Source organism: Amblyomma maculatum, chromosome 8 (genome assembly GCF_055883805.1).
Source record: "Amblyomma maculatum isolate TAMU_Amacu chromosome 8, ASM5588380v1, whole genome shotgun sequence".
Classification (NCBI taxonomy): Eukaryota; Metazoa; Arthropoda; class Arachnida; order Ixodida; family Ixodidae; genus Amblyomma; species Amblyomma maculatum.
The window spans coordinates 66,033,836-66,059,687 of NC_139351.1; the positions used below are offsets into that span (position 1 = coordinate 66,033,836).

Sequence of the window (25,852 nt, forward strand, 5' to 3'; positions counted from 1 at the left end):
CCAGGCAATGGCGAGCGGGAAAGAGCATCCGCGTCCGTATGCTTCAGGCCTGATCGATAAATGACATGAATGTCAAACTCCTGGAGACGAAGAGCCCAGCGAGCAAGGCGACCGGATGGGTCTTTCAGAGAGGCAAGCCAGCACAAAGCGTGGTGATCGGTCACAACGTAAAACGGTCGACCATACACATAAGGACGAAATTTTCCGATAGCCCAAATAATGGCCAAACATTCCCTTTCTGTGACTGAATAATTAGATTCTGCCTTTGTCAATGTTCGGCTGGCGTATGCCACAACATACTCGCTGTAACCAGGCTTACGTTGGATAAGGACGGCACCAAGCCCAATACCGCTGGCATCAGTGTGGATCTCCGTAGGCGCAGCCGGATCAAAGTGGCGTAGAATGGGCGGCGAAACCAAAAGGCGGCGTAAAGTGTCGAAGGCTTTATCGCAGGCTGGAGTCCAGGCGGAAAGGTCGGAGCTGCCGGCAAGGAGCTGGGTCAGAGGAGCGATGATAGAGGCGAAGTTCAAGATGAAACGTCGAAAGTAGGAGCAGAGGCCGATAAAGCTCCGAAGCTGCTTCAGGGAGGTTGGCTTCGGGAACTCTGCAACTGCGCGAAGTTTGGTGGGGTCGGGAAGAATGCCGTCCTTAGAAACTACGTGGCCTAAAATTGTGAGTTTTCGAGCGGCAAAGTGGCACTTCTTCAAATTCAACTGAAGCCCAGCGCCGGCGAGACACGTGAGGACATCCTTTAGGCGGAGAAGGTGAGAAGAAAAGTCGGCAGAAAAAACTACGATGTCGTCCAGATAACAAAGACAGGTCTGCCACTTGAGTCCACGAAGAACAGTGTCCATCAGGCGCTCGAAAGTAGCCGGGGCATTGCAGAGGCCAAAGGGCATAACGTTGAACTCGTATAATCCATCCGGTGTTATAAAGGCAGTTTTCGAGCGGCCATTATCAGCCATCGGTACCTGCCAGTAGCCGGAGCGCAAATCCAAAGAGGAGAAATACTCGGCTCCCTGTAAACAGTCCAAGGCGTCGTCGATTCGCGGCAAAGGATAGACATCTTTGCGCGTGATTTTGTTAAGCCTACGGTAATCGACGCAAAACCGGATGGAACCATCTTTCTTGGTGACCAAAACAACCGGAGAAGCCCATGGACTGTTAGATGGCTGTATGACGCCCCGGCGAAGCATGTCGTCCACGTTGTCAGCAATGACTTGGCGCTCAGAGGCCGACACGCGATAAGGACGCTGTCGTAAAGGTGCGTTTGTACCAGTGTCGATTGCGTGCGTAACGACAGACGTGCGACCCAGAGCAGTGTGAGGAAGGTCGAAGGCAGAAGTGAAGTTCTGTAGAAGAGCAGCGAGTTGATCGCGTTGTGCGGGTGGGAGATCTGCGTCAATAGCTTGTTGAAGAACATCGGGTGGTGTCGAAGCGGTCGCTGTATCGCAAGAGCTGAGCACATTAACGTCTAATGAAGTAGGCGTTGCAGGAAGAGTATTTACAAGCGCGGGATCAAGTTCTTCAATACGACCGAGACACTCGCCGCGTAGCAGGACGGACGGGCACGAAAATGGATTTGAGACGTACATTGCACTGAGGCCATCTTCGAACTTGAGGACCGCAAATGGAAGCAGGAGGCAGGGATGGCGTGAAGCGGAGTCGGAAGGTGTGAAGAAGACAGTCGAACTAATAACGCTTTCACAGGAGAGTGGAACGAGGGCAGCAGAAAATGGAGGAATGTCTGTGTCACTGGCGACGAGGAGTTTTGCAGGCCGGGTAGGGACGTCACACAAGACGGTATCACAAAGAGGTAAAAAGGAAACTTCCGCGCGGGCGCAGTCAATAACGGCATGATGAGTGGAAAGGAAATCGTAGCCCAGGATGATGTCGTGTGAGCAGCGAGACAGTACAATAAACTCGATGGTGTATAAGACGTCTTCGATGAGAACACGGGCCGTGCACGCCGCTGAGGGATGAATGCGCTGTGATGAGGCGGTGCGAAGCGAAAAGTCGGAAAGTGCGGTGGTCACCTTACGAAGACGACGGCAAAGAGCTTCACTGATGACTGATACGGCAGCGCCCGTGTCGACTAGAGCGAGTACTGTGACGCCGTCGACAAACACTTGAATTACGTTAGTGGGAGAACACCGAGGACTTGAAGAGTTCGAACCAAGCGCAGTTCTTGCCCCGGGAACTGCGACTGTTAGTTTCCCTCAACGGTGCCGGTAGAACGTCGGAATGGGGACGGGGAACGGCGACGAGGGGAAGGTGATCGGCGAGTTGTGTACGTTTGATTGTCACGAGATACAAATTCGGAACTGGGCGGATTTCTCGGCGAGGGCTGGTCTGTATTGTAGGAGTAGTTCCATAGTTCAGGTCGAGAAGGTGGAAGGCGTTGGCGGCAAAGGCGTGCGACATGGCCCGGCAGCCCGCAAGAGTAGCAGATTGGTCGGTTGTCCGCGGTACGCCAAGGGTTCGTAGGGCGTTGGCGTACCCTTGGAATAGGGACATGGAATGCAGACCCAGGCAAAGGCGAAGGAAGGTTGGAAGGAGCGGCCTGGTAGGAAAGAGATGCTGATGGCATGGTCGGCCTGGCCGCAACTTGGGCGTAAGTCAGTGGTGCCGTTACTTGCGCTGGCACGGGGCTGGGCGGCAGCACAGGGCTGGGCGGGAGCATGGAGCTGGGAGGAAGGACGTCAGCGATGTGATCTTGAACGGCACGCCGTATGGTAGGGGCCAAAGACGGAGCCATGTCAGGAACAAGGCGGCCACTATCCTGTAACTGAGGGACCAGCGATAGCTGGCGGGCGACCTCTTCTCGAACGAAGGCTTTGATTTGCTGAAGTAAAGGGCTGTCCTCTGATGGGGTAGAACCGCCCAGCGCAAGTGTAGAGATGGCGTCGTCTCTAGCACCGGACCGCCGGGTAGAAGCGCGCTTCTTACGAAGCACGTCGTAGCTCTGGCAAAGCTTGATCACGTCACTCACCGTGGCAGGATTTTTTACCCAGAGCATTTGGCACGCGTCGTCAGAGATGCCTTTCATGATGTTCTCGATCTTATCCGCTTCAGTCATTAGCGGATCGACACGCTTGCATAGGTCCACGATGTCCTCTATATAACTAGTGAACGACTCATCGACTTGCTGAGTGCGCTCACGCAAGCGTTGTTCTGCCCGGAGCTTGCGAACTGCAGGGCGGCCGAACACTTCTGCAAAATTCTTTTTAAATGCAGACCAAGATGGCAGGTCTGCCTCATGGTTGCGAAACCAGAGGTTCGCCACGTCAGTCAGATAAAAGATTACATTGCTTAGCTTGATAGCGTCGTCCCATCTGTTATAGCTACTGACGCGCTCATATGCCGCCAACCAATCGTCGACGTCCTGGTCGGCTGTGCCACTGAAGAAGCACGGATCACGCTGCCGTAGAGCTCCAGAACACAGCACGGTGGTTGGGAGGGGCGACGATGTCGTGGCAGTGTCGTCCGGCATGCTGGAAGCAGAGGGTAACGTGCGGCTTCTTAGTTCCAGGGTGGACGGGAACGTACCCAGCAGCACCTGCACCAATTGTAGGGGTGTGTTTATTCGGTGAACCCAGATGATTCCAGCCGCTCAGGGGAGACTCGCAGCGAAGCGTCAGGCGTGGCGAAAGAGCAAGGCAGCGAACAACTTCTTCGTCCTTGAGAGCGGCAGCACGCGACGCATGTCAGTGGTTATATCGATGAAGATTACCACACTACAATATATATATATATATATATATATATATATGGCCAAGGTCCGCCATGGCCTCCGAGATCACCTCCACCCCCCCGCCGCGCTTGGCGAGGCGATCTCGGAGACCATGGATCTGCTAGCGCAGTGTCGTGGTAATCCTCCAGGCAGCGTGGTAGAACACGCAATGTTTTCTCATTACTGCGCATAAGATGAGTAACGTGCAGCCCGAGATTTTTTTCTGTTTCTTTTTTGGGAAGGGGCATCTGTGACGAATTGATGATGTTACACACGAATCTTCAATCGCTCCTTGCAACCAATAAGAGGGGCTAGACGGGCCGACGAAATACATTTATTGCTACTGTCATGAGAAGATAACGCCGGACATACAATCGCACCTACCGCCAAAATTGCAGTCTGCATAACCTCATCAATATAGGAAGGGGCTAGTGGCTCCGCGCTGCGGTAGGTAGGAGAGTAGGACACGCTTATAGGAATTACGAAGCAAATCATGCGCGCTGTTTAGAGAACGCGCACAGCACCTCTCAAAAGCTTTATATTTCAGTGTCAGTCGCATAGAGGCGAGTTCGGTCGCCTCGTTTTGTATACACGTGGCTCAATTTGCATTGTGCGACACATGTCTTATTTTCAAATTCGATCTAATCGCATTACTTTAGAACGCAGCTCTTTGGCACCTATTCCTTCATTTCGCGTCGTCGTCGCTGTCGCCATAGTCCCTCGTAGCCAGCTCCGCAGCTGGAGCAGCGTCCCCCCCCCCCCCCCCGCCCTGCTTCCCCACCCCTCCCTCTTCCTCCGTGGCGGCGACCGCGTGTGTTCTCAAATTGCTGCGTGGGATCCTGCTACAGCCGTTCGTCTCGCGTATACCGCCCCTCCCCCCTCTTCCTGCGTGGCGGCGATTGTGTTCTCCGGTTGCCGAAGCGCCGGCTCGCTATCAGCGGATCACGGTGCGTGCATCCCAAGCCGAAACGCAGATCCACGTTGTCTTTACTCGCTAGCGGCGTCAGTGGCATCAGTCAGTCGCTGCTATCTGTTCGCCGCGCAACGTTCCTATGGCCCACGAGCTGCCTCCCGCAACGTCCCGATAACTTAATGGCTTTCTTCATTTCTTAGACCCCGAAGCTTCCTTCATAACAGTCAAGAACTGTTAGTGGAGTGTTTCTTGAAGGAATATGAGTGAAAAATAAAAAAGTCTGTAATTGTACATACATGTCTTGCTCGAAATCTCTGCCTCAATCTATCGAAAAAAGTGAAACAACTGATAAACTGTGCTCAAATCTCGCATTATTGAGGAACGAAACCGTCGGCAAATATTTTAATTAACTTCTATGAAGCGACGACTTTCGAAGTAATTCCTTATTTATTTCGAATGTTATCTCAATAATCTAGGGATCCTTTCATTCATGCCCCTGGCCGTGCGGAGTAGGTAAATTGGGTTGTGAATTTTCCTGCAAAACCAAAGATAATGCTAGTAGTTTACTAAGAAGAGTTCAGTGCTGTGACTGAATTTAGAAATTACATGGCACGAGTATATTTCTTGTGTAACTTTATCGTTTCTTTTTATGTTGTATACGGCAAGGGCAACGTGCTAAAAGCCGTCAGTGCAGTACAAACGTGTGGTTTCGTTCGCAACATTGTTTTACAACCTGCACTTTGCGGGCCCAGCCTTCTTTGTGCTCGTAGCTGCGCTGGTAAATGCAGTGCAATTATCGATAGATTGAAACAAATTACAGCCGATTTACTTAAGATGACGGAATCCAAATGATGAACTTGCAGTGCACGTACATGGCGCCTAGTAACTACTACCTGCCACAGTTACATCCACGATTCTTCGCTCCCAACGCCGACGACAAACGACGCGGACAATGACGTCATCGCCGCTTCTGGAAACCGGGGCCTTTAACTTTATCGCGGTAAAAAGTTTGCAAACCGTTAATCCCCGCCTTTAAATGCATCATGCAACGGCATTAACGGGATAATGTCTGCGGCTTCCCTTACGTGTCCTCGTCTGCATACATGTTTTCGCTTAGTAATTAATCCTTTAAATGGCGTCACAGTTGTCTTAAACTCACTCATTATCACGCAGTCGTAAGCTCCCACAATATGCGAAAGACCACTGATACAGACACAAAGGCTCGCGTTAATGAGCCGCACAAATATGCCTGTATGGCAATGCGGCAGCATGCGTCCAAGGAACACAGAATGTTCGATTTCCATCTCACCCTCAAACGTTACAGAAGCTGTCTGAGAGAGCTGTTCCTCCCAGCCTTGGCATTTTCTTTAGGCTCGATCGTGACGTCAAACGAGCCGCAGACCGATCAATTTACAACTACCTGCCAAAGACCCCGTGTGTGCTCGTGATTTTTCGCTCACAATGACGACATCTAGTTTTCTCTGAACCAGGTACTCTACACTACTTCGTGCATAAAAGCTGATTGCATGAATGCGGTTCAGTTAATCCGTATGTTCAGATACCAACCTAAAGTGGTCACATTTTCAGCTCTCAATGTGTCCTTGACGCATGTATTCATCGGATACAGCCAGCAGAACATTTCCGATAGATCGTGAACAGTTCCTCGCTTGCTGAGCACATAATTTGTTTCTCGTACTCTTATAAAGTCTATCTTAAAATATACCCTATAGTAAAGGTCGAGCATCAGTCTTACATCTATATAGCAGTACTTTGTATAAAGCGACAAAACTTCAGAACGCATGTTTCTTTCTTAGTTTACGTTCAAATTAATTACGAGTGCCGTTTGGACCGCGGTCACTCTGTGGGGTTTAACGTCCCAAAGCAACTCAGGCTATGAGAGACCCCGTAATGGAGGACTCCGGAAATTTCGACCACCTGGGGTTCTTTAACGTGCACTGTTTTATGAAGAGAATACGGAGAATGCAGTGATGTGTCAGTAAATATTCAGAATCTTTGTTACTCTATGATGCTGCTAGAAAGTCGAGTTTGGGGAAAACGAGAAGAACAGTGTTTTACTTCCGCTTGCAGGGACGGCTTTCTTCTTAGCCATGTCCACGGTGGCCGAGAGGAAGACTAAGTGGGAGCATAGCATTTCCACGGACTGCACCCAGTGGCGTCCATCCAGGGAACAGATCAACGGGGGCTCTTCTTTGTTAGCTGAAAACAAAGTTTCTCAATTTACACTTTTTCAATCGCGGCAGGAAATCGCGAGGGAGCACAAATTCTTCACTACAAGTATCTGCCAAGAATGTAAGTAACGTTAAACATTTACGAATGCTTGACTAATTGTTAGAAATTGAGTCATATAGTGAAAAGCCCGCTGTTTGCGTTCTTTGCATACTCTTTTTTTTTTAACCGTACGTTTATTAGTACAATAAAGATTCATATAGCTCAACATCATAGTAGTGGTGAGACGGTGTGGATTTCTTCTATATAAATTAAACCCACCCCCTGAACCTGACGAAAAACCTATCGCGATTTGTTTTCTTAAATGCATTGAATGCGACACTTTTTGTTATTAGTTTGGTTTGGTTTGGTTTGTGGGGTGTAACGTCCCAAAGCAACTCAGGCTATGAGAGACGCCGTAGTGGAGGACTCCGGAAATTTCGACCACCTGGGGTTCTTTAACGTGCACTGAAATCGCACAGCACACGGGCGCCTTGCTTTTCGCCTCCTTCGAAAAGCTGCCGCCGAGGCCGGGATTCAATCCCGCGTCCTTGGGAACAGTAGTCGAGCGCCGTAACCACTGCGCCACCCGCCGGGGTGGCGCAGTGGGGTTATTAGTACTGGCGCAAAAAAAAAACTTTTTTTTAGGCGAACGCCTTCCTTACTGGCCCCAATTAAGCGAAAATCTGTTTGTCGTCAACACTCGATCCTATCCATAAGGAGGGCCTCGCAATAGTCAAAACGAATAGTTTTTAAGGCGGAATCCTTACTAGCCCGAATACGTGGAAATGCGTCTGAAGTTGTCATCACTCGAATGTGTCCATATAGACGACCCTGCAACAGCCGTTTAGCTAATAAAGCGCCCCTGTGCCGCCTCCAGGGTGACATTTGATTCCACGGTCTCCCTATAACCCATCTCCTTATGACGTCAAAATTCCCGTTTTTTTTTTTTGTTTGTACGAAATTTCTGACGACGCAGCTGTTCGTTGAACGGCGTTCCGGTTTGTGTCATATAATTTCGCGCCTCATTTAGCGCGCATTTGATAGCAACTTCGGAAGTTAGTTTGGAATAGGAATTCAAACCGACGAAGTATGGACCGAGGTTTCGGCGATTACAGCTGCCATGTGCCACATGAGGAATGTCAGTTTACGTCAACATGCCAACATACGTGCGGAATACAATTGATTTGATTTCATTTTTATTCAGACATAGTCTCGGATACAGAGGGCAAAAGGTAGATGAACTCTGCCTGACGGGGCCCAAGCACCCGACACCATGTTCAGGACAAGCAGCAACAAGCATTCCAGCTGAACTACTTTTATTACGTGTGGAAAACCTGACTCGACAAAATTTCACCAGGCTTTCGCATTACTACGCATAAGCGGTATTATGTCCATGAGCCGAACTTTATGAATTCCGCAGTTTATTCGTTTTAATGCACGTTTTGGGGCACTGTATACTCTTGAATGCCATACCATTTGAATAAGGGAGTGAATCACAAAGGAGCGCAATTCTGTGCAGTGAGCTTTCCATACGTCTGTCAGGTGGACACTAGAGAACGGCGACACGAGGCAGACGACGAAGCAGGGAGTGAAAAGAGGCAGGCAGGAGTAGGCCACATAGTGGAGGGTTCTGAATTAGCAAATGGCAACCTGGTTTTAGAGCAAACTAACTTCGCACACCACACGACCATTTTTACGGCGAAAACCTTCCATACGTAATATATGAGCGGAATGCGCGTCACCATAGCGTGCCAGCATGAACTCATAATAAGAAATAAAAAGTTGCGTGTTCGAATCACATCCGGGTACCACTGTAGATAATTTATGGAGTCGCAGCGGAGCACCAAGATAAAACGACCAGCGTGGCAGGTTTACCGAACTGAAAAGCCCGTGCCGTGCGTGCGTACCGAGCACGTGTCGTTCAACTTTATTTTCTTCTTTCGCCGGCTGGGAACCCCGATCATAGAGCCTTCGCTTTACTGCGTCGCTGTGCGCTACAAGATCACTGCGGCCACCCGCATTAGAGGAATGCGTGAAGCACGTCATGCGTTGCTAGGCTGCGCCGTGACGACACTGCGGCAGCTACGACAGCAACCGCGTCTTCTTACGTCGTATACTCGTTATGTATTTTTGAATGCCTTTTCCCCCTTATGTATGCTTCAGTTATTCTTTCTTTGGTTAACCCGCTTTACATAATTTCTGATCAGTTTCACTCGTTTATTCGGCTTTTTCATGTCCTAACACGCCCACTTTAGGTTTTATGACGTCACACACTGACGTCACATACTGACATCACACACTGACTTCACATGCGATCTCAGCAGAACTACGTCCCTATTCCGACGCCCGCATTAGTCCCGTGGCCGGAAGTGACGTACCACGTGACTGAAATGGGGGCACCACGTGATCACTCTGGTCGTCGACATTACCCCGTTTGGGCTATTTGGACATCTCATTGACGTACTTGGCTTTAATTAATTAGTTATTGACTGCATGCATGCACCAAATGTTTTGCCCTACGACATTTTGTCGTCCTCTATCGACTGCAACCATTCGCTTTTTCCTATCTCCCCTTACTTCGACGCAACACTGCCAACAAATTCTTGGTCACAAACTCCTCAAATATAGCCAGATGTTTCCGCATTAAAATCGTGTCCACGGAAGGACTAAAACCACCATCTATCCACGTCTCAACCGAGCATGCTAACTACTGTTCTACGTTGGCTTCCGGCGAACGTGTCCATAATTATCCATGTCTAGCGGGGGGAGGGGGGCTTTAAGGCAAACAGTAAACATAATAAATGAGGGAAAAATAAAAACTCAAAATAAAATACAAATTAAAAGAAAGTAAAGAAAACTGAAAATGACGACGCGTATATGGTAACGCAACAGAAGTAGCGATTCTGAGGCTTTTCAATCATCCGCCAAGTTTTGCAGTGCTCTAAAATATTTAGTTCTGCTGCGTACTGTCGAAACGAGCCCACTGTGGCAAGTATTCGAACGCGCTGCGTTGCGCTCAGAAATACAAATAAGGTCGTGACTTGCTTACCTGTGGCTGAATGGAGCATATTAGAAGACGTCGAAGCGGCGAAATTTTCCCTGGTTCACGAATTAACTTTCTATAACCATATACACCGCGTAACTTTAGAAAATCGCCTATTCAGAAATTGTTATGCGGTGCGGTTTGGAATAGAGTAGAATGAGGACACTGAGATACTTACGGTAGAACCGCACTTCGTTACCTGCGCAAAGACGAAATTCGCTGAGATGCCCGAACTCCCAGAACGCTGGTAGAAATTCGCAATTTTGCAGCGCAGAAAAAAAATGGCATGTAATCGGCAGAGCACTTGTAAGATGCTTTGCTCGTAATGCAGACCTTCTGAGCCCTTCAATCCTGCCTAACAAAATATTACTTTCGTCTATATAAAGAATTGTAAGTCGCACTGGCAATTTTCTTTTCACATTATCGAAATTGTCTCACTGATTATTTTAAAGAGATGAGCAATGCGAACCAGCTAGGTAGTTTTAATGGTGGAATGAAATCACTTACTTCAAGCGTGGTAGAAAATTCAGAAGAATCTTTTTGATAAAGAAAGAATTCCGGCAGCCATATCAAGTGCTCTTCTAGCAGATCACAAAACCAATCGGTGCATGCAAGTGTCAGAGCTACTGGTTAACCCCCCAAAATAGGCAACAGTTTTCGCAGCAGAAATACCCAGCGTGCAGTCTGACGCAGCCTCTTAGAACTGCCGCCTAATTGCTGGGACTGTTCTTTCAGAGGGCTCGTGAACTTAGGTGAACTTTCGTGTCATTTGGTTTCCCGCGCAGAGTGTATGACGCGATGTAGCTGCTTTATGTGCACGTCTTTGGTTACGGCGACTTTGGTGGAACCGCGGACGCACGACGGAGGCGCGGTGGCAGCTGTATTGTTGCCGACGGCACCCGCCACCGCAGAGCGCTCATTCCCTTTGTGCAGTGTTCAGTGTTGAATGTCATCTCTGTGGTCAGTGGACGTTAATTTGCATGCATTCTCGTATTGCTACGTGCACGTATTTCCCTCTGCCCATATGCATACAGCCTTTGTGGGGTAGCAGGTGCATGGTGGCGGACCAGTGGGGGTTGAGACGCCAATGGGTTGCTTGAGCTGCAGGTGCTCAGAAGAAGCGCTTGGTTAAGCTGGAGTTGGCACTGAGCGTTTGACCCTTCAACGATAGCTTACTTTTTATAAACAACCTTCAGCGATTGTTCCCGCGGCATACGTTGGTCCCATATATGCAGGTGTGCGGAAAAGAAAATGTAAGGGAAAACAGAGGTTCGGAATGTGGTGACGTCAGTACCGTTCGTATGTTTGCTTGGGGCCTCTCCTTTTCCAATTGTTTGATTAGTCAATCAATTTTTGATTGGTCAGTAAAGTTGCCTTGTTGCTCATTGGTTGCTGTCCCCGACAAGAGCAGAGACAGAAGGCTTAAATGGGAGCGCTCTGGGTCTGATGTCGTAGGATCAAATGGTCAGTTATGTAAAGAGGTTTCTCCTTGCTTGTGTCTTCTTGTTGTACTTATGTGTAAATAAATAGTTAATCTTTCTATCCTGCCATCAAGTAACGTGAATGTTTGCGAGTCCGAATCTTCAATTTATCAAGCACATCGATATCTTAAAGTGTTTCCTCACCTGGCCAGCTGAAGGAAAGACAACTGGGTTCTACTGTTCTCTTGGCCGGAATGAATAGTTTAGGGCCTTTGTCGTCTGTGAGCATGTTACAGTACACTCAGCGGTTGCCAACTGGTGTATATAAAACACATTCCTTCGTGTAGGATCAACGTTCGCCCCATGCTAACATATATGAGTACCAGCTACAATCGCTGAGAAAAAGCTGGGTTTCGTGCTGAGCAGAACGTTATACGTGTACTTACATTTCTGGAAAGAAATAATTTCTTCCTCTGGGGACACAAGTGGTCAAAATATCGTTAGCTTTTAACTGCAGTCGGCGAAACACACTAAACTACGAGTTGTAGTAACAGTAAAGAACCATTCACCGTACCTTCATCCTCGGGCTTCTTGTCTGCGGAAAGAAATAAATGAAGTGATAAGTTTAATTAATGAGTCCAATGATCAAGGCATGTTCGAATTTTAAATGGTACGTTTCTCAGCGCGCGAACATTTCGAGGACCCTAAGTAGACCTTTCAGGGCATGGCGCGCGGTAGCGTTATTTTTTCCAGCCTGCTGTTCCCCTCGCGGATCCTCTTTCGTTTTTCTCTTAATCAATAATAGATTTAGTTGTGACTTCATTATCTCACGTGCATCCATTTTCATGTAACACACACACTTATTAAGTATATAACCAAGCCATATTTTCACCTGGTGGTGACAAAGCCAATGACAACAAATGAGTCTGGGAGTGCACTAAAGGAACTCTTTAGTGGGCTGAGTTTTGCCCGAAAAAGAACTAAAAAAAAAACAACTCGGTGGTGGTGATAGCAACAAACGTGCTATCTGGCAATAGAACTAAGAATACCCGTCGTATCCGTCAACGTTCAATTTAAAGGCGGCGAATAAACCTCCAGATAAAGCCGGAAACGGTGAGTAGCACAATCTGGAACACTGCAGAAACACACGCGAGTGGCCGGAATCTTCGAGACACGTCTCAGCGCACCTCGTGGGATAAAGAAACTGAGAAAGATGTGTCTCGCGGCGAGCATGAACAAACAAAGAATAACGAATTGTTCCGCGTGACAGAATCACAGTGATAAGGACGCATACCAGCGGCTGTCAAAAAAAAAAAGAACAAATAAAGATTTGAATTGCTTGCGGCAATACGACCTGCTTGCGTGGCCTTCAGGTACCACATGTTAGACAAGAACAACCAGCGGTTCGATTGCATCTGCATGTATACAGCTGCAAGGAGCTTCTAGATTAGGTAGCTTTTGTGAATGAGATATGTCACGTGGTCACGTGACGTCATAAAACTCGCTGGTCAGCCACTACCCAGCCTTGCCACGGCCAGAGGCACGCTGAAAGTTTTTCTCAAAGCGTTTTCGTTTCTAGTAAACGCTAATTACAAAATTTTGTGATAAAATAGAAACACAAGCTTTACCTATTGTGAAGATGACTACGTTAAAGTGAGTTAAACCGAGTCGTGCAAAGCCTGTATTAGTTTCTCTTGTAAACTGAATCATTGTGTCCCTCTCTAGCATCGGAAAACGCAAAACTCATACTACATATTTTCTGGAGACATAAGCATGCGTCCACTTAACTCGATTACCTAAACTGATACGGAAGAAGGATAGCCTGTGTATGCCTCCTCACAAAAGGGCATTTTAATTTTGTTCAGATAACAGCGTGTTTATCTGCGTTGAAGCAAGGACGGGGACTACAGTAATTGAAAGAGGAATGTTCGTTGGGACATGACAGGAAAAACACATCTACAAACACAATACATACTGCATCGCTCGGAGCACTGATATGAAAATAATTTATCGAGATTACTGACGGAAAATTAACGGTTTGAAAGAAACATCATTGACACGTGTCTAATTGCGAGGATATACGGTATACATAAGCACATACAATACAACGCTAAACAGGACGGCATTCATCGCTCACTCACCCTTTTTGAAGAAGGCGAAATAGACTCCGATGCCGATTATGAACATAGTCATGAAGATTACGAGTAGGACCACGATGTACTGCATGCATACGGTGCCGGCAGACCTGGGAAGTGTATATGCATCAAGTGACTTGAATGTACTGATTTAGTTAGTAGACTCTTCCACGCTAGCAGGGAAATTTTATTTTATTCGTTGGTAGAAAGCTAGCACAGTGGACAAAACTTGAAACAAGGAAGGTTCTAGATATGGCTTAATGAATAATGCAGATAACACCGGCATAACCTTGCTTGCGGGCATGTGCTATATGCGTACGAGTGCGTGTTATTGTGAGATTGCCTTTATTCCACGAACCAATATAGATAGGAACACGACAAGGGCACGCATTTAATAGGTTAAATAAATGTCAATCAGTATTTATGGAGTGTGCGGGATGCATAAAAATAAGGAAACAAAACACAGCCAGCGTAGCGAAAAATTAGCCACTTTGATAACCAGAGGAATTTGTAAGTATACCATGTTGGCGCACCCTGATCATGAATGCTTGCATGCATTCGTTTGCGCTAGAGCTTTGTCGGGAACTAGGTTTAGTAATCAATCAACTTCAGTTTGAGGCACCAGAAAAGAAACAAAAACAAGAAAACGGCGCTGCAGCCATAGTACGTACTGTACACCACCGACGTTTTCTATGGTAGCACCGCCGTATATTTCTATGCCGCAGCTATCTAGGTCTGTAACCAGCCACTGTCGCTCAGTCGTTAGGGTGCTCGACCGCTGAACAGAGGCGGGATCGAATATAGCAGCGGCGGCCGCTTTTCGATGGAGGTCAAAAGCGAGGGGTCCGTACAACATGAACTAGAGGGCTATTTGGTCTGACATCTTCAAGTGGTGCAGCGCAACGGCACGAAGCCTAGGCAAGCGAAATAGACTCCGATGCCGATTGTGAACATAGTCATGAAGATTACGAGCAGGATTACGATCAGCACTGTGTCTGTCCCATTCTCTTGTCTAGGCTTCGTGCCGTTGCGCTGCACCACTTGAAGGGGTTCGTGTACTGTGCGATGTCAGCGCAGGTTAAATAATCCCACACTGTCGAAGTGTCCGGAGCTCTCCACTACGGCACCCCTCATATCAATGAAAAACGTTTATTTACAGTTTCGTACAGGGAGGGTACGGGAGCGGTCCTTAAGGGGCTACCCCTTACAATTACAGAGTGAGCTCCTTCTTACACGAGCCCATAGCCTGATGGGCTTTGGGACGGTGAACCCAATAAACAAACCATTCGGGTCCCTCTGGTTTAGAACGTTTCGAGAGATAGAAGATGGCTACATGGTATGAAAGAGCACTGAACAAGGGTAGAGGCAGTAGCCTCGGTTTGCAAGCAGAGCCAACGTTTCGACAAGCGGACTTGTCTTCGTCTTCGTCGTACCATGTCGCGCGACCGCAACCATTACAGGCAAGGTAGATGGTTTGAGTTCCAGAGTATGTAGAAACTTTGGTGAGAGTCCCCCCTCTTATCCTTGTTTAGTGATCTTTCATATTGGGTGTCCCTGGCAATGCAGCTAATTCCAAACTTAGTAATTACTGCGTGTATAGAAATTTTCACGTGGTTATTCCCAGTAACACTGAAGCAATGACACGGCTGTTCTTTATTTCACACCCTAGCCTGAGTTTTACCAAACGTTACTCGTACTACAGAAACAACACCTTGTATACATGCGTGTGGCGTTTAAATTCCCGGAGTTCTCATAGCTGGCAGGGACAAGGATATGCAGCATTCGTTGCACAACACATGAAGAAACGTAGAGCCAGACTTGTATAGGATAGCATATGTGAATGCTAGTAATTTAAAATGAATTTGTTTCAGAAAATATTAGTTATTCAAATTATTTTCTACCTGAAACATGCTTTTTATAGAATATGTCAGGAAAGACAACCATGAGCTGTCGGTGCGACCTAACATTGACAAGTCAAAAGAAATTGCTTAGAGGCACCTACCAAGGAAGCACAGCAGTTTCAGGGTGCCCTGAATGGCTGCAGTAGTGAGGTGTTGTCATCCAGAAAGGTAGTTTTGATATCTGAATAATTTTTATTCGCGTCCTGCTGATCGTATAGTTTCTCTAATACAGGTGTAGCTTTCCAGCCGCGGGCTTCTTGAACGTAACGTAACTTGAACGTAAAGGAGACACGCGAACTAATATGGCGATTCCAAGAGCACTCACACTTCCTGCGCTGTTTAAGGTGCAAAGCGCAATCCCTAATCCTTCGTGCATAGGTTGGCGGAAGCTATGTACTAAAGTGTAACTAAGTTGTAGTTAATTATTTTCGTCATCATCCAGTGTACAAATAAAATTCTACAACTGTTTTCCAGCAGTCGTTACCTATTTCCAACTAAACTGCCCCTGCAGAACACCGCAGCTCAATGAGAACGCTTTAATTTCCGATGTTCAGTAACCTATTGAGTTCGACGAGATTCTGTAAAAGTTAGTCTTCTGCTTAAGAACGTTTTAACGCACACTTCTTTTTTCTGCATAGCTCATCTGTCACTGCCTTCTCAGTGATAAAAAGTTCAAATTATTCGGGATCGAATCGCTCGTTTCTAATGTTTTCTCCATTCATGAACCTCTCGCCCCCCTCCCCGTTTGCTCAATTCACTTCAATTTATTTACTTATTTACATCATCCAGATGTTAGGTGAGCAGGAAAAAAGCATAATTGGAGCTTGTTTACGCGCATGCGTCCCCTTACAAGGGGACACGTAGCTTATACATTGCCGACAACATAACGAAGTAACCTCTGAATGCTTCCTGTGGACACGCGGCGAATATTTCTGGGCAGATCACTGTTCTCGGGCGGACGAGATTTCTTATGATAGGGAATGATAGGGAATGTACGGAAAGTTATGGTGGCTTCTCAGGCGCTATAAATATTTCCAGTGGTGGCAGCACATATGCCTGTTCTGCACCCCGGTTTCGATATTCTTGTATGACTGTTCATGTTCCTGTTGGGCCACATTCTTTCTCGTAAATCACGTAGAAGGATGTGGCCAAACGCTATTCCCACGTGGCAAAATACTATTTTGATGAGATGGTATATATTTGCTTTAAAATCTGACGCTGCTAAGAAATGCTCTGCACAAAGGTAACTGCGCTAAAGCCTAATCGGATTTGAGCCTGTTCCCAATCAGGCATCCATGACATCATGAGCGCCTCAAAGGGGGATCACTCACCGTGGTTGCTGTATGGCGATCCGGGATATCCCTGACCTCATGCCAGACCGCATTGCGCTTGAGCGCATCATAGACAACTCCGCCATTATGGTGCCTCTTAGGATTATTCAGAAGTGGCGCTCAATCGATGAGGCTGCAGAGGTTTAATGAAAACAAATCAAGCACAAATGTTATCTTGAGGTCAACTAAACAGCGTTTCGGGAACCTTGAAGCGGTTGGAGGGCTGCCTGGCTGAGCCCCATTCACGCCGAGCATTATGCAGTAACGCCACTGGTTGTGTGCAACACGAAAGCCTCTCGGTTTAGGTGGCAACAGATCTCCTCTTAAATACGAAGCTTGGTGTGTATAGGGAATGATAATCGCTGTCAATAAAAGCTGGTGCCTTGCGCAAAATTTAAATTGTGAGAAAAAGAAAACTGTGCGATAAGGTGTTCAGATGGCTGCTAACTATCATGGTACATCTCTGCGTGTTTTTGGGTCGCACAAAAGTTACTTTGGGACGACAAACTCCACGAATTAGCGTTAAAACTAATAGCTCAGCTGTTCGTCGAAAATACCTGCCGAGATAAGCTTTATTCACATAGAAACCATGGCTATCAGAAGCGCCTGCTCTCAGCTTATTGAGCCATTATAAAATGATTATTTCTATGCGGAGTTGCAAAAGTGTATTACATCGAATACTTGTTTGCTGTAACCTATTCTTAATACGGCAGTCTTAAAGGCCTCTTTCGGCTGAATACCCCGCTTCAGCGCGGCTATAAAATTCGGTTTGATGGAAAGAGGCCACCTGAAAGAATGACGTCACGAAATGCAGTGACGTCACCAAAAGGATCCACGGGAATGGACCCATCGCTGTTGGGTCGAAAGCCGGACAAGCTACGCTTATGCCCCAAAGCAACGGTCGTTCATTAAAGATAATCGAGCACTTCTTAGACATTGTGTAAATAACTGCAAAGTAACGTATGAATAATTAGGTTTGGCAATTAGTGGCAATATTTACTGTCGCTCTCTAAGAGTATCATTTAAAACCCTTGGGGGCGAACTTGAGAGTTTTCTCTGTCTTCCGTTTCTTCTTCGGAAGCAAAAGCGTATTTAAACCCCTGCCAGTGATGATCGCTATGCCCAGACGAAGACAAGTCCACTTGTCGAAACGTTGGCTCATCTGCGAACTGAGGTGTACCCCATTTACCCTTGTTCAGTTCTTCTTCATACCGTGCAAACCATCTTCTTCTTTTTGTTCTACCTGGTATAAGTATTGCAATATGCGCCTGAGTGCCTACTCCGTTGTCCGGTACAAAATAATGTATGCTGTAAGCGTGAATTTACCCAAGACCTCGAACTAAAAGCACCAGTTTTATTGAGGCGAAAATAACAGCTATTTGTAGTCATGTTAAAGCTCCCTACATTGATAACTCAACAGGTAGATGCAGATATGTGTAACTGAATGTAGATGGCGCTCTTTGTGCACTCCAAGCTAGAAATATCCTGAATGCAGTGCTTTTACACAGAAATACACACAATCCGCTTTACCACATCGCCAACTCGAGACGAGCAAGAGGCTGTTTAGACGCATGCGCTTGAACTTGGTGTAGAAGCTGAAGAAGTAAAAAACAATTAGTTGTGGTTCAGCTCTGGTGAGCCCTAGTTGGATTGCGAAAGTAACGGCGGAAGCTTCTTTTGCCTGCTGCATTGTTCCCCTATCATGCCCTATCAGTGTAAGGTGCTACATTGTTGGGAATACTTAAGCTCATCCCTTAAGGGTATGACGCGAGAACGTAAGCTACGAGCCCACTTATAAAGTCGTGCTTCGGCCAAGCCGTATGGACGTGCCTGCGTGTCGTAGGGGTAACGAAAATGCAAACGGTTCTGGCAGGCTCTGATATGACCCTCCCGTAAGAAAGGAGCGACCCGAGTTGGAGGCTCCTGCACGTGACATAGGGGTAACGTGAATGCAGATATCATGGCAGGTTGATTTTTTTATGAGGTTTTAAACCGCCAAGCGAGGTCCTGAAAACCTACCGCAGGGTAGCTTTCGTTAATAAATAGTTTGGTTTGGTTTTTAAGGTTTAACAATCCAAAGCGACTTAAACTGTTAGGAACGCCGCATTGGAAGGCTCCGAAAAATACGATCACTTGGTATCACCTAACTCGCGCTGACAGAGCACAGTATACGGGCGCATTTGCGTTTCGAATTTATCGAAAAGCGGCCCCCGGGACCGAGATATAATTCTGCGCCAATTGCGGCCGCGGCATATCTGACAAATTACCATGAATTGTCCTTTAAGTTGAAATTTACGCCTTATAACCTCGTTGGACACAACCATCTTTTTTCGGAAACAGTTCCAAATTTTAAGATATTTGAAGACAATTCCATTTTTTTAGTACCCTCTCGCGGCAGAAATGATCAGCACGCACTAGCACAAACGGCCGATCAATACGAGACACGTGAAAGCGAAGGGCACTGCCCTGACCTCGTTTGTAGCGACCCCACGACCGACAAACATTCAGTAGCACCTCTACAGTCAATGCTCAGAGTGCACACCTGAATTTAGTGCCTTAGCCTGAGATGAAGCGTTTCATTGAGGTGATTTAGTTTAAGATGACATACACGGCTGCCTTCTGTTTCCTCAGTTCCTGAGGGTATTAGAGAAACTGCAACACTAGCTCTTACCGGGACAACGCCTCTGATGTTCGAGCTGGGTAAGCTTTGGCGACGCCCTGGAAGACCAGCTTGGCCGCAGGAGTGGGGCCTCTTCTTCTTCTTCTTCTTCTTCTTCCTTGATATTTGACACATACCCACGAAGGGGGATTGGCCAGGGTTCAGTGTGGACTGCCAAATGTCCTACACAAACTGAATTAGTGTAATAAGGTAATTGAAAACTAAACAAAAACAAAAGATTTAAGGTCACAAAAGATTGATTGAAAAAATATGAAGCAATAATTTGGAGTTTTGTAAATTTGGAATGCAATTAGCAAGATAATCTGTCCGTAGCTGTGATGTAGTCTCTTCTTGATGTGAGCCTCTTCTTCTTCTCAGCGCGCTCCGAGATCTTCATTGTTGTTATTGGTGGCCGCTAAAATGATGGCACAGATCCACACAGGGAGATTGAACAAGAATGGGTGCAGATAGATGTTTAGAGATGCATATATACATTGCCAAAAATAAAATGACTGCTGGCGGGGGGGGGGGGAAGGAAACTGAAAGGTGAAACATGGAAATAAAAAGGAGGAATAATAACGCACGCAGGAGGTGAGCATTGTGAGATTAGTAATCAGTGATTGAAAAAAAAAAAGCATAGTAGAAAGCCAGTTAGCAGACATCGGACCAACCACATGCCCGAAGTGTTCCACACCAGCTGCAGAAGTGGATGTTCGCCATCTGTTGCGGACTTGTGCAGGGACAAGGGCATCAAGGAAAAATTCTGCGGGAAGTGGGACTAACCACAACAAGGGCAGAGGACTTCTCTAAATGGCTCACTGACAACGACAATAGTGGGAGCCTGCTCCGGTTCCATACCGAAAATAATTTACATGAGTTTATATAATATGCCTTATGGCAAGCTTGCGTAAAAAAAAGAAAGCCAGTTGTTTAGATTCTATTAGAAAGTTTTGAATGACGTTAAGAAAGATTTGTACTGTACCCCAGTATGGTGGCTCTAAACAACAATAACATCTGGTAGCTGAAATTAAGTCGAAGCTGTTTCACTTTGTCACAAACCCCCGTCTTTACGATCAACACAGTCGCGGGATCCCCTTTACGGTTACCCGTCGTCCCTCTTCGAGGTTCAAGAACACATTTAAAAGTTCGGCCGGTCAACCCGTTAAGTACGTGTGTCGGCGTGTGATTGAGGAATAAGTTCAAATAAAGGCACTTTCTTTTACAAGCAATTGAATATTTATAATTGATGCTAAGTCACACCACAGCTACTAAACAGACAGTCCATCCAGGGAGCAGGAATAGAAGACCTTTATTGGTGACCGTTCGGTGCTTTTTAACCCGTGGCCCGGGAGAGGAGGGAGGGGAAGATGGCGAGTGCTGCTCATGCTCTGTTCGAGCTGGGAACGCCCGTGACAAGCCGGACGGGCCACCGCCTCCTTATCTGGCTAGATACGATATAGCACTTCCTTCGCCCTATAGGTCCAACCTGTCGGGAGGCTTGTGGGTGCGGCATGAGCGTCTTGGCAAAGTTGGTCTTATTGCTGCATTTGTATTCTCCATTGGTTCGCTGGAGCCAGTCGCTTCTTCATTACCTGAGGGCTGCCTGACTGGAGCTGCTTGGTAGTCTATTGACTGCATTTCGTAGAGTGCGGAGGGCCCTGCCTCTGAGGCTTGCTCGGCACTATGCTGTGTTTCGCTGACTTCCTTCTTGATTGCAGTCGGCGATCCCCGTGATAGAACTTGATCCACATGCCGCCGCTGCACCTCCGTTGGCGTATTTACTGTGACCAAACGTCGGCCCTTAACTTCCGTCACGGTCCCGGGTAGCCACCTTTCACCAGGATGACTGTGTTGTCGAGCCCATACGTGCATCCCTGGCGCCAGGGGTTGCTTTTTAGAAGTCGATACCTTGCTTGTGTTAGTACTCTCCTTTCCGTTCTGCTCTGGAAAGTAGGCGGTCAAACGGGTTCGTGGCTAAAATCCCAGCAGTTTTTCTGCTGGTGACTTCCCCTCCTGGGACAGTGTGGACCTGAAAAGTAACAATTTGGAAAGTCGAGTGTGCAAAGTTCTGCTCTCATTTTTCTTCAATCCTTCTTTCACAGTGCGCATGGCACGTTCCGCCAAGCCTTTCGATTGAGGATAGTATGGAGCTGTTGTCAGATGACGAACGCCACTTTCCCTGAAGAATCGTGCTGTCACTGTGCTCGTAAACTGCGGGCCGTTAACGGATACGATAGTCCGGGGAAGGCTAAAACGCGCAGATGTGTCGGAGCACGTCTACTGTGGTTTCCGCTATCGCCCTTCTTAGCGGCACCATCTCGATCCAGTTAGTTGAGGCATCAATGAGAATAAATATCATGTGCCCTTCGATGGGACCTGCGAAGTCCATGCGCAGACGGCACCAGCGTCGGTCTGTTTTCGGCCAATGTGCCGGAATCTGTGCCGCATGGGGCAAGCAGTGTACACATTGCGGGCAATCTTTTGCGAGCTTCTCAATATCCTTATCTAACCCCGGGTACCAAAAGATAGTGCGGGCGATGTTCTTCATCGCCGTTATGCCGGGATGCGTGTCGTGCAGCTCTTTCAAAACAAATTCCTGTGCTTCATCAGGAACAACAACGCGATGGCCCCAGAATATAACTCCGTTGCTTACAGCTAATTCGTGCCTGCGCATGAAAAACGGCTGGTACCACTGTTCGTTCTTACTTAACCGCCTTGGCCAGCCACGCAAGACCCAAGTCTTCACTTGTTGGAGCCTTTCATCTTTGCCGGTCTGGTCTGCCATTTTCTGCGCGGAACGAGCGAAATCATCCAATGCCTGCGCATGCAGGATATACTCTGCCAACTCGCTTTCATTATCCTTCTCACACTTCGGCAAAGGCAAACGGCTTAACGCGTCGACATTTCCATTTAGCTCTCCCTTCCGGCACTCAAAATCATACTGATATGCTGCTAAAAATAGCGCCCAACGCTGAATTCTTGCAGCTGCCATGTGCGGGACTGGATTGTCGGGACGCAGTAAACCGGTCAGGGGCAAATGATCAGTAACGAGGGTTAATCTGTTGCCGAACAGATAATCCCGAAACCTGGTACCTCCAAAAACTAATGGCAGAGCTTCCTTCTCTAGTTGTGAAAAATTGCGCTCCGCTTTCGTCAGTGTTTTTGAAGGAAATGCAATGGGATGATCAATTCCGTTGATGCGATACGACAGAACTGCGCATACGCCCACTGGTGACGCATCGCACTCAAGTCTTAGGAGCTTCTGCGGATCGTAATGAACGATGAAGTTGGCGTTGCACATGGCGCGCTTTGTTTCCTGAAACGCAGTTTCCTCGGCCGGCCCCCAATTCCACGAGACCCCTTCGGACAGCAAGTTGTACAGTGGAGTCAGTGTGGAGGACAAATTCGGCAGAAATCTAGAGTAATACGTAACCAGTCCTAAGAACGACTTCAGCTGGCTTACCGATGTAGGTGTCGGCTCCGCCCGCACTGCTTGCAAGTTGTCGTGAAGCGGGTGAAGGCCTCTTGCATCGATTCGATGCCCCAAGAATTACACTTCTTTCTCGCAGAACTGGCACTTAGCCTGATTCAACTTCCGACCATTGTCTCGTCGCCGCTGGAACTCCTTCCACAGAAGTGACATGTCGTGTCCTTTTTCCGCACCTATGATGTCGTCCAGGTAAACCTTCACACCCGGTAGGCCCTGAAGAACAGCTTCCATGAGGCGTTGAAACACAGCTGGGGCCGATGCAATGCCGAAGGCTAATCGGTTGTAGCAGTAGACCTTTGTGGGTATTGAGCACAACTAGACGCCGATATTTTGAATTTGAAAGTTAGAGCAGCTATCCTGCATCTTCGCACAAATTCGGCACTGGGGTCGGACAAAATCTCCAATTATATACTCCGCAGTCTTGATGACAAATCAGTCGCCCAGTTAAGGCTACTTCAACAAATGCAGGGCGGACGGCACCTCTCCCCGTTCCTGCGACATGCCAAAGTAATACTATACAAAAACCAACGAGACTCTTACACTGGAAATGCGCTCAATCTGGCCCCTTTCCTGTGTCGGAAACCATTTCGAGCACGAGGTGCTTGCGAGATTACATGACAGATAGCAACTTGCACACGCACAGCATGGTAGGCTAACGCCCTACTTCTCCGCCCAGGACCCCATTATGCAGCTCACTTACATCTTCGAACCGGGTGTTTTGGGCCACATAAAGACAGTCCTGACTTTGGATCTGCCTAAAGACTTTAAACGCGTCGAACATCAAGCGATCATAACTGCCGGCTCTCCCCTGAACGTAGATGTATCGATATACATTTATATTCACACTTTTTCACGAACATCATGTCTGCGGTTCCCTTTGGGCCCCTTGCCTCTCCGCTCTACACTCTCCGGTCCATCGGCACTCCACAGGGGTCCGTCTTCCGTCCTTTTCTTTTACACGCCATTCTCATTTTCCTGCCGGAAACTATCCACAATACCTCAGCTTAAACACGCCCTCTATGCGGACGGCATCACATTGTGGGCCACCTATGGTAGTGATACCCTCCGGCGTCTAGGACTTCACATTCAGAACAACAAAAAATTTCCGTTACCACCAAGACACTCAGAAAAGTGACAAGCGTGATAAAACACATCATCTGCCGAGTTCGGGCCAGCACACAGGTATGGAGGCCCGGAGAATGACTTATGTCGTATCATTCAGGCCTTAGTCTTCAGCTGTTTCTGATGCATAATCTCCCCTATCAACGACTCAGCAGGCAGCAAACGAACGTCTTGGGCGTCAGGATGCGCCCGGTGTTAACGACTGCTATAAACCTGCCAATCAACACTTCCACAGAAAGCCTGCTACAGCTGGACCTACACAACACAGTTGGGCAACTTGTGGAAGCCTATCGCCAAGCCCAATACTGGCGTCTTAACCAGACGTCTCCCGGCCACCATATTCCGGCGACTTTAAACATTCGTATCCAAGCAAATTACCCTACCCTTCTGCAGCTCGCCCCTTCAACTCAGGCCATATAATCAAACCTCACCCTCGAATCATGCGCCACCAACCTCACGAACTGCGCCGGCGAGTGCGAGCAAAGGCGCTCCACAACTACGGCTCCGAAACAGGTGCCGTATGACTGGACACCGCATGCACAAATAAGAGAGCCGTCACCAATTTCTCCCTGCAACCTCGGGCTATTCCCAAGGACGCGGGATCGAATCCTGGCCTCGGCGGCCGCTTTTCCATGGAGGCGAAAAGGAAGGCGCTCTTGTGCTGTGCGATGTCAGTGCACGTTAAATAACCCCAGGTGGTCGAAATTTCCGTAGTCCTCCACTACGGCGACTCTCATAGCCTGCGTCGCATTGGGATGTTAAACGCCGCAAACCAAACTAAACCTATTGTCCTCTTCCCTCTGATGATGTACAATGAAGCCGAGGGAAGCAGCAGCACGCACCATACCCACAACACAGGGCGAAACATAAGACCTATCTAGATGGCTGTAGGAAATATCGCGATGCCATGTACACACAGACTCGCCCATGAATTAGCTCTGAAACCTCGCCTTCCAGATAGTCCTCATCCAGGCTTCGTAGCTCTCCGCTTTCCCGCGTAGCTTACCCCTACCCTGGCTCTGAACGTCTGAAACTGTATCTAGCACGAAATTAAAATAGCCGAATATTACAGTGTTACGCGCACCTAAAAAGTAAATATTGAGTCCTTTGAAATAATCCTTAATTTAATTGGAACGAGCAGGCGCCTAGATACAGAGCATTGTACAATTAATAGAACCATGTCCTACAGCACGTACTGGTCGTGCAGAACACGATTAAAATTTTGGCTGTGGTTTAGCTCTGGTTATTCTTGGAGGATTGCGAAAGAAACATCTGCACGACTACGCTTGCTGTTTTGCTATGGCTGGGCCTAATTATATGGCTGCGGTGGAAACTTATGGTTTCATTAAAGAGGCTAGACATGGTGATTACAGAACCGTTTTATTCACATTTCATCTTGGTCCACCGGGAAGTGAACCTCCATCCCTCGGATCCTCAGCCCAGCGCTTTCAAAACTGAGCCACGCCCTGGATAGCGAACCGCTCTTCATAATTCCCTTGTCTACAGTGAGGATGATAGCGGGATACCGCCAGTGATTAATACTGCGCCTTTCCTTTCCTGTGAACGAATTATAGAACGCTGGTGAACTTTGATGCCTTCAATGGAATACTGGTTGTGTTCAACGAGGGGCGCGTGATGTACCGTCACGACAGGTGATCAGGTCACCAGGCGATTCATGCATAGTCCTCATACTGTTTGAAAATCAGAGGTTCCGAGGTGGGTGAAACTCTCACTTACATGGCAAAGATGTACATTATACAGAAAGAATTACGAAGTTTGCAACGCATGCGGTGGTGGTGGTGGTGACAAACATTTACTCATTTCTTTGTATGAGATGTTTGGACCGAGGCCCTATAGGCTCAGGCCCTCACAAAT

General features: G+C 47.5%; 1 protein-coding gene across 1 annotated transcript in view; it reads right to left on the reverse strand.

The window, feature by feature from the left end:
* Window positions 1–16,774, reverse strand: part of LOC146181338 (uncharacterized) — a 36,675-nt gene extending 19,901 nt beyond the window's left edge. The window contains exons 1-3 of the mRNA XM_084575766.1: window positions 16,707–16,774; window positions 13,481–13,584; window positions 6,723–6,863 (exon numbers count right to left, since the gene is read on the reverse strand). Coding sequence (XP_084431892.1) covers window positions 6,723–6,863; window positions 13,481–13,584; window positions 16,707–16,774 — 313 coding nt within the window. The remainder of the gene's footprint in view (window positions 1–6,722; window positions 6,864–13,480; window positions 13,585–16,706) is intronic.
* Between the last annotated feature and the right edge of the window lie 9,078 nt (window positions 16,775–25,852).